Source organism: Panthera tigris, chromosome B1 (genome assembly GCF_018350195.1).
Source record: "Panthera tigris isolate Pti1 chromosome B1, P.tigris_Pti1_mat1.1, whole genome shotgun sequence".
In the NCBI taxonomy this organism is placed as follows: Eukaryota; Metazoa; Chordata; class Mammalia; order Carnivora; family Felidae; genus Panthera; species Panthera tigris.
In genome coordinates this window covers 162817131-162829630 of record NC_056663.1, presented here as the reverse complement: position 1 = coordinate 162829630, position 12500 = coordinate 162817131, and the positions used below count along the sequence as shown (strand labels likewise).

Below are 12500 nucleotides of genomic sequence, written 5' to 3'. Positions count from 1 at the left end.
AACTGGACAGCTTCGAACTGTAAGCTCCGGGATTCCAGAGAGATTATACAAATACCAATGTATTTAAGTATTATCAAGCTATAATTAAATCCATCATGTTTGAACGATTAAGTAGGAACCTTAATTTAAACCATTAAAAAAATCAACAGCAAACAATTTAGAGTCTTTATTGTAAACAGAGATCATTAATAGTTATTACAAACTGAATTGACTGAAACTCAGGTTAGCAATCCAAAACAGAGTTACAGGGTTATCTTTGTATGGCATAATTTGTAGTCTTTGCCCCCTCAACACTTCTTAAAAGACTACTAAAATTATCAGCATTTCAATGGTTTCTTTTCTGTCAAGTTTAGCACTGTAACATTCTCATCCTTTAAAAAAAAAATTCACTCAAAACTAGGCAGAACTTCCACCTTTCATCAAAACTATCGCACAAAATTTGTTTTCTCATAATGCAAAAACAATACAAATATTTTTAAATCTTGCAGCCCATAAATAGGCAGTCCCTCCTTGTGTTGTTTTACATTTTCCTAACTGCCCTTTGGACGGTTTCTGAAGTACTCTGCTTTCGTTTCATCTGTCCCTGTTGTCACTGTAACCTACCTCCGGTTAGGTTAAACAAGCACGTATCCACGCCCCTTCTCCTGGGGTCCTGTCTCCGTCTACCTTGCCGGAGTCTGCTGCTTGTCATGTCCGTGCTCAATGCAGGGGAGGTACAACCAGCAGAAATAGGCAAAGCTAACGTTTCAGTTTATAGGAAAATACCATCTGGTGGTGAGAATGCGTAGCTAAAGCTTTGCCATTGTGCAAAACAGATCACAGGTAAAATGGACGGTTTGTTCTTAATCTCCTTTCCGGTGAATTTTCCAGGACTACATCTCAAGGAAAAGGCAAGGGTTACCTGCAAAATGTCCTAAAAAATATGTTACCTGTTACCTTAACAATCACTTCTATAAAAACATCAAAATATCCTCTCATTAAAAGCACTTAATGGAGATGTATCAAAAACACAAGTATTTCTCAAAGAGGAATAAAAATAGATTGTTTCATGAATTATATTCAATAAATAATACTCTGTAACATAGTGTTTTGTAGTTTTTGTAAAAATATTTAAAGAAACCTTCAAAACCTAAATAAAGCAGACAAATAAAGAATGTAAAATTAAAAATATACTCAGCATCTGAATGAAAATTCCAATGGATTTTTCTGAGTATCACTCAAATATTAAATGACACTGAATATATTCAAATAGGATTTGAATATCGTAACACTCAGAGGTCATAAAGTTCAATTTTTTCCCCTTCCTTTAAAAACTGCACTCAGTATTACATAGTAAGTCAATCTATTTTAAATACTTTAATGACTGTTCATAATCTCTAAGGCATTTGGTTGTCCTATCAGAGGGAACTGTGATTGTAGTGAATGCAAATTGCTTTTTGTATTGATTTTCTTATCTACATAGTTCAAAGACCATGACAGAATACTGTTGTACTTGAATGCAGAGTGGGGCTTACAATTCATCTCTACTGCTTATTTTACAGTAAACTGTTTTTGAAAACTCCATCCCTGGTGTTGTGTGTCTGATGAATACCAGAGAGTCCCTTTTAAGTCAAATATAAAATACCTTAAAAATCAACTGGCTTGAGGGTTGATCATGATGATGGGATTGTAATATGAGGAGCAGAGATCAAGTCTCATACTTACTCAAAAATTACTTAAAAATTATTTCCTGTATCAACACCCTTAACTCCAGCGTTTCCCAACTTTGTTCAAGGCATGGCGCACACTGCAAAGGGGACTATTTGTAGGGCTTGTGGCTGTGGCAACCTTCCCAGCCATCCCCAGCCACCAGGACTTGCCTGGGGCCACGTCCTCTCCCTTCTCACTGAGCTCCCCTGAGGGCTGAGTGTATAAGTTAGCAATCCTTTTAGCCAATTCAGGTTCTCCAAAGTGCCAAGGCCCATCAGTTAGGAAACTGGGGTAACCCACCCCTACACTAATTTGACTTCTCTAAATTATAATTTTGGAATTGGCTTAAGCTAGTTTAAAACCTGATAGCTGTTGGCCATTTTATTTATTTATTTTTAAACCTGAGTAAGCATAACTGTTTTGTTTGATTCTTATCTACTTAGGTAAGTTTGAGTTACTCTTCATTCATTTTTCTGGAGTTTTAAATAAGTAAGACTTCAGTGCAGATAGTGAACAGAACATGGGAGTTGGAAGCAGGTACATTTTCATTTGAATCCCATGTGAATTCCAATCTCAACCCTGCTCTTTTCCATGTGACATCAGGCAAGCTTCTTAACTGTTCTGATCCTCAGTTTCCTAATGGGTAAAACTGGAATAGTAACACCTACACGCAGAGCTGTGGTGAGAATTAGAGATTGCACACACAAGATGCCTGGGACAGTGCCTCGGGTGTGTAAGATGCACAGATGACCGCTATCATCGTTTGCTATTTAAAGCTGAGATGGTGTTTCAATTTCTACCACACTGTGAACACGACTTATCAGTATTTAACAAGTAAACATTCTATTACAGAGTATTTTCATCCTTTCAAAACTAAGGAACCATAGTTTCATGCCAGATCACATATGTGAAGTTCTTTAATGACTTCACTTGCATTGAGAATATAGCTGAAAATTAATGCATCAAAAATCTGTCTTTTCTCTCGGAAGCCAAAAGACAGAGCATGTGACATTTATTAATGGTGGCCCTTTCAACCATCTTAAGTGGGTATATCCCCGTTAGTTACCAAAAGCTTTCTTATAGTGAGTGGCCTAAAGAGTTATCCTTTAGACCAGGAAGAGTGGAGTTTTAAAAACACTTCTTTAGAGATTAATTTTGCTTCTATTCACTTCTGGTAATTATTTTAGAGAATTGCCATTTGAAGATCAGTGCAACTTAATGAAATGTGCTAAAATTTAGGCTCTCTGAGAATCTTTTCAATATGGAGGTCATATAATAGATACAATAGTGCTCTGTGGATAAAATAAGAGTTATTGCAAACTCTCTAAAAACATGATTTGCATGCACACTCTTAAAAAAAGGTCAAGTCAAGATATGAACATATTGGTGGCCTCGCGGGTTCTTCTAATGAGTGTTTCCACAGGGATTGTCTGAGATCTGGCAGCCCATGTTCTGGCCTGTTACTTGTACTTTGAAGAGAGTTCCATCTGCACACATACAGAGCTTGTAGCGTACCCAGTCACCGGTACCAAACTGGTCCCCACTGGAGGAACTAGGTAGGCGAGTTGTGCTAACCATCACGGTTCCATTTAGGATGATGCTGTTCTCCTAGGAGAAGAATAGTAATACAATTTGTTTACCTCCACAAGTGGTGACAGAACAAAGTTAATAAACAAAACTTAGAATATTAACAAGAAAAATATGTAGTAAGAAACAGTAAAGTCATGACCAAATCAACAACAAAGAAAACAAAACCAATGTCAAGATTCAACTAGTGACCTCTTAGTAATAGTTCACAATGTAGATCAAATACAGTTATAACACTCTTAAAATTATATCAAAATTCCTAAGTATATGGGACTGATACTGATAAAGTCTCAGATCATTTTCATTTGTTACTTCCTAAGAGAGTTTTTACAAATTTACTAATGATTGGTAAGTTCCTGATGATAAGAAAAAAGGCTTGTTTTTCTCTCACAGAAAATTAATTTTGATTTCTAATATTTATGCAATGCCACAAATGAAGTTTCAAACCAAATAATTCTGAAGACCAGGCATTCAAAGAAAACTGCCTGGAGGTTCTCCAGGCTGTTTCAGGAACGTTTAGGTCTTTTCTTTTTGGGAACTCCTAAGCCTCTCCCTCCTTTCTTTCTTCTTTTCATTCATCCAGCACATAATTATTAAATGTCTACCATGCGTTAGACACCATTCTAGGTGCCGTCTACAGCAGTCAAGAGACAGGTGAGCCCAAGTTCTCACACAGTTGACATTTTAATGGGGGAGGGGCAGACAATAAATACATGAACAGGTAAAACAAATAAAACATCAGTGGAGAAAAATAACTCAAGGTAAGCAGAGAGAGAGAGTGACCAGTCAGGAGCTGTGTTTACACAGGATGGTCAGGAAAGGCCTCTCTGATAAGGTCACAGTGCAGTGCAAACTGGGTGATATGAAGGAGAAAGCCATATGGGAAACTGGGGAAGGGCACTGCAGGCAGAGGAAACAATCCATGCAAAGGCCCCGGTGTGAAGATGTGCTTGGTGTTCTAGAGCAGGTGGAAGCCAGTGGGGCTAAAGCAGAGAGCAGGTGGGAGTCGACTGGTAGGAGATGAGTCAAAGAAATAACTAGGGGCCAGACATGTTAGGAAAGGGAATGGACTTTTGGGTTTTATCCTGAATTCTATGGGAAGCTGCTTGGAGGGATCTGAATACGGAAGTGACGTGATCTCTGAGAAAGGGTCATTCTGGCTGCCATACAGGGAACGGACTACAGGGGCGAAAGTGGAAGCAGCCAACAGTGCAGCAGGAAGCGGTGGGTTTATACCATGAGGGGTGTTGTTGCTGGTGGTGGTGGAGGCAGTGAGAAGCGGCCAGACTCTATCTTTCGAAGGCAGAGCCAGGAGGCTTTGCTGATGGGCTGACGGGCGCCATTTCACAAGAGGGGGACACTGAAAAAAGAAAGGCATGTTTGGGGAAGGAGGGAGGATACGAAGATTTTAGACTTGTTGAATCTGAGATGTGTATTATGTCCTGGAGTGGAGAGGTAAGAAGGCAGCTGGTGGGTGTGCGAGTCTTAGTTCAGAGGAGAGATTAGAGTAGGAGTTCCAAATGTGAGAGTTATCAGGTTACAGAAGGTATTTAAAGCAATAAGACAAAGTTGGTTATGAAGTCACGGAAGCGGCTATGGACTAGTGATAGTTATGCACAGGATATAAATACAATCCATATGTGATGAATTTTGAAATTTTGTTCCAATGTTGCCATCTTGTGGTCATTTAATTTTCCTTTCTTCTAACTGCTAAAGCAGTTACTTCTTTAAAAGCAGTTTGATATTCTTTTTTTTTGATAAAATTTTTTCTTTTTTATAATTAGCTATACACTTAAAAACTAACCACTGATGTTAACTGAATTATAAAGCTAATTATCTTTTTAATACTGGATTTTTTTTTCTAACTGTGGAGAAACTGGTATGTGTTTATGTGCATTTCAAAGTATTTTAATATTTCTCATACTAACAACAGTTAGAATTTTCAGATAGGAAACAAGGAGTTAGCTGGCTTGCTAATGGTTATATACATATCTCTCACACCTCTTGCTTCTTTGAGTTTCATAGCCCCCTGTGACCATTCTTCACCATTACTCTCTTAGAGGAATAGCTTCTTACTACAATATGTGCAAAAAATACTCAGTATTGCTATTGAGTTTCTAGCAAGAAACACATTTTATGTTCATCTTTCTTTCTTTTTTTTTTTTTTTTAGAAATTGGAATATGTGCTTTCAGGGAGAAAAGCTATTTATGAAAATGGAAGAACTTAATTTTTCAAAGCTTATTTTTTCTAGAACTATGAAATTAAACTTAAATAAAAGGAAAAGAATTATTTTATAAGTCCTGGGGTTCAAGCTCACTTTTGCCATATTTTATGCTTGGTAAAATAAATTTAATTAGTTTCAGTTAAGTTGCATATAGCAGGTGGCCAAAGACATTTTGAAGAAATATGCTTTGATCAGAACTATAAGCAGGTAAGCCATTTTTTTTTTAACGTTTATTTATTTTTGAGACAGAGAGAGAGCATGAACAGGGGAGGGTCAGAGAGAGGGAGACACAGAATCCGAAACAGGCTCCAGGCTCTGAGCTGTCAGCACAGAGCCCGACGTGGGGCTCAAACTCACAGACTGTGAGATCACGACCTGAGCCGAAGTCAGCCGCTTAATTGACTGAGCCACCCAGGCGCCCCAGCAGGTAAGCCATTTTTGGACTTCTGGCTCCCTTATATGAGATATGTTACTTACTGAAGTTCAGATATAATCTGTGAAGTACAAAATTTCACTTTTCAATAGCTATAATAAAGGCAAAATCTTTTTCCTTTCTAGTTAATAATAGATGGGTGAATAAAATACATTTTGTACACTTGCTAATTGATTTTCACATCATTAGATACAAAACTCATGAAAGGATATGAACAACCTTTAACTAAAAAGTAAAACCCCAACAACTTCAGAGAACGGATACTTCGAGAATTCCCACTTGGAGAATTCTTTCAGAATTTTAAAAGATTACTTTTGTCTTTTAAAATAATAGAGGAATCATTATGTAAAAATTTTTTTTTTTTAGAAAACAGCAGGCAGGCAGAAAGATAAATAAAATTAAAATTAGCTGTTAGCCTGCTACCCATAGCCAGCCACTGTTGACATTCTGGCATAGTTTTCCAGGTTTTTATAAACGCATATATGTTTTGCAAAATAAAAATGAGATATTTCACAAACTGTAACTTTCTTTCACTTCAAAGTCCATTTTGAACATCTTTCCATATCAAAAAATATACAACTACATTATTGTTTTTAATAATGGTATACTGTTCCACATATGGATTTATGTACCCAAGAATCTAATAATTCTCTAAAACTCTTAATACTCACTGCCTTTAACTCCATATTACCACCCATGTGAAATTCAATGGTTTTGCCCATAATGAATACACCTTCATTTCCACGCACAATAGCACGCCCGTCAACTTTTATGTTTAAATCACTAGTAGCATTGCTGGTAATCTGAAAATTAAAAAAAGAAAGCAATAAACAGCGTTTCTAAATTAAAGTGAGAATTATTATCAGAGACAGAGGAACAGGAGTTTCAACCATGGAATATGAAAGGCAAGTATTTTTGGTCACGTTTTATAGGTGTTGAGATAGACGTGACTTGATAATGATCAGGTGACAAATCTAGAACAAATCGACCCTTCCCATTGTTCCAGAATTTATCCTTTCACATCACTATAAAACAGCAAAACTCCCCTCCCGCTTTGTAAATTCAGACAGTAATTCTCTTCCATTAAGAAAGCAAACAAAATAAATCATACCCTTTCAGTAGATGCTTTTTGAACATTCAAACTTTTCACTCCACTTGGCAAATGAAACTCATGAGTTTCATAGTCTGTGCTGAATAAGATATTCTGAGTCCTCGGGTCAAAAAACTGCATACCAATGTCACTTGTAATAGAAGTTTTGTTCTTTTCTACACTGAGCTTTGTTGTCCCTTGCTGAAAAACAATCTTCAGAAAAACACTTTATCATAAATATGTTTTCAAAGGAGACTGCATCCAAAACTCATCAAGAACATTATCAAAAACACTTTATAATAACAGCCTAACTTCAAGTAATTTTAACTGCATCTGTCTGTCCCCTCTCTATCCACTTGGGAAAAGAGGGCTTTAGAATGAGGGCTTATGTGCTTGTTTGCTTACGCTGCTCTGCACAAATCCATGGGTCACAGGGCATATAGACCTAGGCCTAAGATGGGCGGGGGGTGGTAAGAATACCTCCTTGAGGTTCTATTCCATCAAAAACCTATGTTATAGCAGCCACTTGGCATGGGCTGCCACAGACTAGACTGGCATATTCTCTTCCAGCCTCCAGAAAGAAGAGGGTATTCCAACCTGGGAAGGTGCTTCGTGTGCTGGTTACCTCGTGTGGAGGAGAGAGAGTACATTCTGTATTCTCATAGTAATTAATCTACCACAAAAAAGGATACCACATTCAGATATTAAGAAAGCATGTTACATTAATAGATTGTAAGACCAACAATATTATTAAATAGGCTTATGGACAGTCTCTCAAGGAAAATACCCATTTCCAAAAATCAACACTGGGTTTTTACTAAGAATTTTTCTCTAATGTCCCTCAACCAATGTGGTAACTTACAGGCTGGTTGTTGCCCGTGATGACCAAGTTTTCATTCCGCCTTCCTCCTACTGTGCTCTTATAAAGAGGATGTATGACTCCCATGTCAGATACTTGCTTAAACCGAAGCAGGCCACTTTCGTGGAACTCCATGCTGTCACAGCCGTTTGGTCCGATGCGGATCACAGCCCAGATAACAAGTGTTATCTAAAAAAGGAAACAAGCCCCTTGTTGATAGGTCACGTACATTTAACATAACTGGAAAAAAACAGAAAAGATCATTGCCAAAATGTCTCATCAGTGATACGAACACATCAATTGGTTTTCCACCTATCAACGAAACCAACTTCATTTTTATCAAGGCAAATAGCCAAGAGTCAAAAAAAAAAAAAATGTGCTAAAAGAACAGTTTCTTATTTCTTCTGCTCCCTCCACATCTCGTCCAGGGACAACCACTTTCAGCAATTTTAGGTATTTCATCTAGAATTTATTTCGTATTTTTAAGTAATATGAGTATATTATTTCTTCACTCATCATTTTTAGGTTTTATCTATTCATTTCCTACTTTACCAGATGAGAATTTATCTCATTTCTTCTCCCCCAATCTCAAGTCTTGGCTAGATCCATGTTCAGAATTGTCAGGATTACGAACATGTAAGTATTTTTCAATCCTAAACCAAATACTGTAACTAAGAGAGCAGTTCGTTTCTTGTACTCTGTGTCTCCTGGAGTTTCATATTTCTCTTTCTTTAGCATCAGACCAAGGTTGGTGAGTTTCTTTGGAAGCCTGACTGAATCTTTTCAAAACCTCTGATGTTTCTGTAAAATGTCACTCAGTAAAATGTTCTGAAAGCCCAAACCTCTCAGATAGTTTATTCTACTGGGTCTAGTTTTCTGTCTCAGGAAATCTTGCCGGAACTCTTATATTCTTGGTCCAGTCTGTTAGCCCTGGGTCTGTTACACAACTGTAACCATGAATTTTTCCTTCACTTTCATGCTGGAACTTCCTTGTCTTTCTCCAGTGCTAGATACCCAGTTTGCTGTGCCCTTTCCTTCAGCTTTCTGGGAGTTAATGACTTCTTTTGGTGAGCACCTCCTCCAGTGGCCTCCTTAGAAAGAATCTATGTGAAGGAAATTTTGAGAGTGTGCATGGTTAAAAAATGTCTCTGTAAGCCCTCACATTTGGTGGATAGTCTAGCTTGATATATACATTCCTAGGTTTGGTGTTATTTTCTCTCTAAATTTTGAAGGCCCCTGCTTTCTGGTTTCCAGGGCTGCATTTGAGGGGTCCGATGCCTGTGATTTTGTATTCTTCATGCATAACCTGTTTTTATTTTTCCTGTGGAATATTGTAGGATCTTCTCTTTATCCCTGTTTTCTTAAATTTTACAGTAATTGCCTTGGTGTGCATCTTTTTTATGCATGACACTGGACCCAGAATGGTAGTTTTCGATCTGTTTTAGGAAATTTTCTTGATTTGTTTGGTAACATTCTCCCCAGTGTTCTTTCTTCTCTCTTTCTGAAACTCCTATTAACAGAATGTTACACTTCCTCGATTGATTCTTTAATTTTGTTGAACTTTCTGGAAGGGTTCCTTTTATCTTCCAATCTTTCTCTCTCTCCATCCACCCATCCATCCATCCCTGTGTATTTCTACAAGTTCTTCCTTATTCTTTAATCACTCCTTTTTAATGGCATGCTATTCTTGTTCCATGGATGTAATATACTCTCATTTCTCTGAAGATACTGATTTTAATTTTTTGTTTTCAGCCATTCATCACATTTTCTCTCTCTGAATTCTATTTCCCTACGGCTTGTGTGTTTTTGGTCTCCGTCATTTTCTCAGTTCTGGGAGCTTTCCAAAAAATCTATTGATCTCTGGTGGCTCAGTGTTCATATTTAACACTGAGGCTTAAAAAAGCGCATAGAAAGTTCTCTGTGTGGGGTGGGCTTGTGGTAGACAGGCTTCAGAGTACGAGATTAGGTGGCTTTTTCACTGCCACCTGCCAAGCGTCAATATCTACAGGTCTTTCCTCCACAGAAGGCTATTTCATGTCTTGCCTGGGGTACATGTGCCTGGTGCCGGGGAGCTGGAGACAGAGGACAGAGACAGCAGACAGATGGAGCTGGAAACAGTCTCAGCGCTTCCAGGATTCAGACTTCCCTGCTTCCGGAATGGAAAACCATCCCTACCCTCTTCTGCACAACAGTATCTTCAGGCAGGAAGAATCCCCTCCCTTCTGTAACACACTGTGTGGGGTTAGGAGGCATAGTGGCCTCACTGCTGGCTGGAAGGGTGAGGAAGGCTAGGGATCTCATGGCTCCTCCTATAGGTTTTTCAAACAAGCTGTTTTCAGTTCCTGCCTCACTCCTGCTTTTCAAAATACTTGTATTTCCAATTCCTGAGGCAATCCCGATGATTCTGCAAGGCACTTTCATGAACACACCCTGCATCCCCCTCCTCAACACACACAAGCAGTTTCTCTTCTCTGGTAAGTTATTTGCCGTTTCTCACCCTGCTTTTTGGTCTTCATGTATTATGGTTTAGGATTTCAGTTGCCTCTTGCTCTCTTTCCAGATATTTCTGTTTGTTGACATTGTCATCTTAGGATGAGCTTTTTAAACGGGATGGGAATAAAAAAAGTCTTCATTCTGCCATCTTAACCAGGAGTTTCCAATAAAATAAATTTCTAAAATAAGATAATTTCAGAATATGTGCTCCCAGTATTTATAATACCAGCTCTTTTCAATGTAAGGGAAGAATTCGACACAAATGTTTTGGATGTACATAAAATATAACGGGCTGGCTTGAAAGTACTGGAAGTCAAAAATAAAGTAAACGGAGTGACTTTAGAACTGCTGCAGCCCATGCTCACGACCAGTCTTAGTTATACCAAAAACTACCCTCTGAAAATGTCATCTACACACATGCCAGAGGGTTTCAAGTTTAACCCTCAGAGAGTTACAACCTTGGATTAAGTCTTCTTTCAAAAAGCAAGTATCTTAGGAAAAGGCAACATAGTAGGTCCTCAGCACCTTAGTGTAAACTGGCCTGCCACATCCTTTCATTCTTTGACAACAGAGACTTAAGACTATAAAATATAACCCTTTGCTGTCAAACAAGGGTTTACAATTTTAAAACCTAGTTGAGGAGGTAAGACTTCATGTAGGAAAAGCTGAATGAAAACAGAAAGGATTATTATTTTTTAGGACAGATGAAGGCAGTAAAGTCATGGTGCAAAGGTCTCTTCTGCTGAGTTGACTTTACCCTTGCAAAATTTAAGCCATTTAAAATACTCCATGAACATTTTCTTCTACATAAAATTAATACATGGCAATATGAGCATACTAGGTAACATTTACGACAACTCAATAAGAGGTGCAAACTTACTGTTTTAAATAAGTCACAGAGATGAAAAGTACAGCACAAGGAATACAGTCGATTAACACTGCAATAATGTTGTAATGTGACAGATGGTGACCACACTTACGGTGAGCACTGAGTGCTATACAGAACTGTCGACTCCCCATGTTGTACATCTGATATTAATAAAATACTGTATGTTAACTACACTTCGATAATAAATAAAAAAAGAAAAGGCTAGTGGGTCTTTCCTAAAAGTATTTAAAAGATGGAATCTCCTGTTGTCTTTCAAAGTATATATCAGAAGAAGGAACATCTGATAAGACGCACTCTTGGTTGTGAAATTAGGAAGACAGGATTCTGTCATATAATATTTTGGAGAGTAAGCAAATCAGGGGCTCTTTGTACAAACTGTAAAGGGTAACTGTGCATCTAAAAAAAAAAACCTTAAGAGATAAAACACGTATAGAAAAGCAGAAAGAGGGCTTCAACAAGAAATTATACAAAGTCCATGATGTCACTGAAAAATTCCCCATGGTAATTAAAACAAGAAAATTCTGGGGCGCCTGGGTGGCTCAGTCAGTTAAGCGTCTGACCTCACTCAGTTCAACTCATGATCTCACGGTCAGTGAGTTCGAGCCCCGCATTGGGCTCTGTGCTGACAGCTCAGAGCCTGACAGCTCAGAGCCTGTCTCCCTCTCTCTCTCTGCCCCTCCCCTGCTCATGCTCTGTCTCTGTCTCTCAAAAATGAAAAAACATTAAAAAAAAATTTTAAAAAAACAAGGAAATTCTGTGGCAGATACTTACGATTAAATTGATGACAGCCAGGATAAACAAGAGGATAATCACACAGATGGCTAAATTGCCCTTTCTCCCTCTCAACCCCGTCTTATGGAGGCGATCTTCATCAATTGGAATATATCCGGCTTTAAAATTACTATTGTGCTCCTTATTGACATTCCTCCTCTCGACAGCCTTCTCACGCATGGACTTCTTTACGGGACCATTGGAACTTTGCTGAAAACAAAATACAGCACAATGGAACAGCCATACCCACTCCTTTCGACGCATTTATTTATGAAGTGCAAATTCCTACCTAAAGAAAGCTGAACTGGTTAGTGATATATTTGCCATAAATAAACTTTAAGGTGTTGAGTTGCAAGCTCCAACTCAAGACATTATTTTGCTTGGAGGGATAGTAGAGAAGAACTGTTAGTGAGACTATTTGATAACACATCTCCACTCTCTGCTCTGAATAGTCCCATTGTCAC

General features: G+C 38.1%; 1 protein-coding gene across 3 annotated transcripts in view; it reads right to left on the bottom strand.

The window, feature by feature from the left end:
- Positions 1–151: 151 nt before the first annotated feature.
- Positions 152–12500, bottom strand: part of SGCB (sarcoglycan beta) — a 30352-nt gene continuing 18003 nt past the window's right edge. For all 3 annotated transcript variants that reach the window (XM_042984550.1, XM_042984549.1, XM_042984548.1), the window contains 5 exons: positions 12037–12246; positions 7887–8072; positions 7046–7237; positions 6606–6737; positions 152–3297 (listed from right to left, as the gene is read on the bottom strand). In XM_042984550.1, the coding sequence (XP_042840484.1) occupies positions 3094–3297; positions 6606–6737; positions 7046–7237; positions 7887–8072; positions 12037–12216 (894 nt within the window). In that variant the 5' untranslated portion in view covers positions 12217–12246 and the 3' untranslated portion in view covers positions 152–3093. The remainder of the gene's footprint in view (positions 3298–6605; positions 6738–7045; positions 7238–7886; positions 8073–12036; positions 12247–12500) is intronic.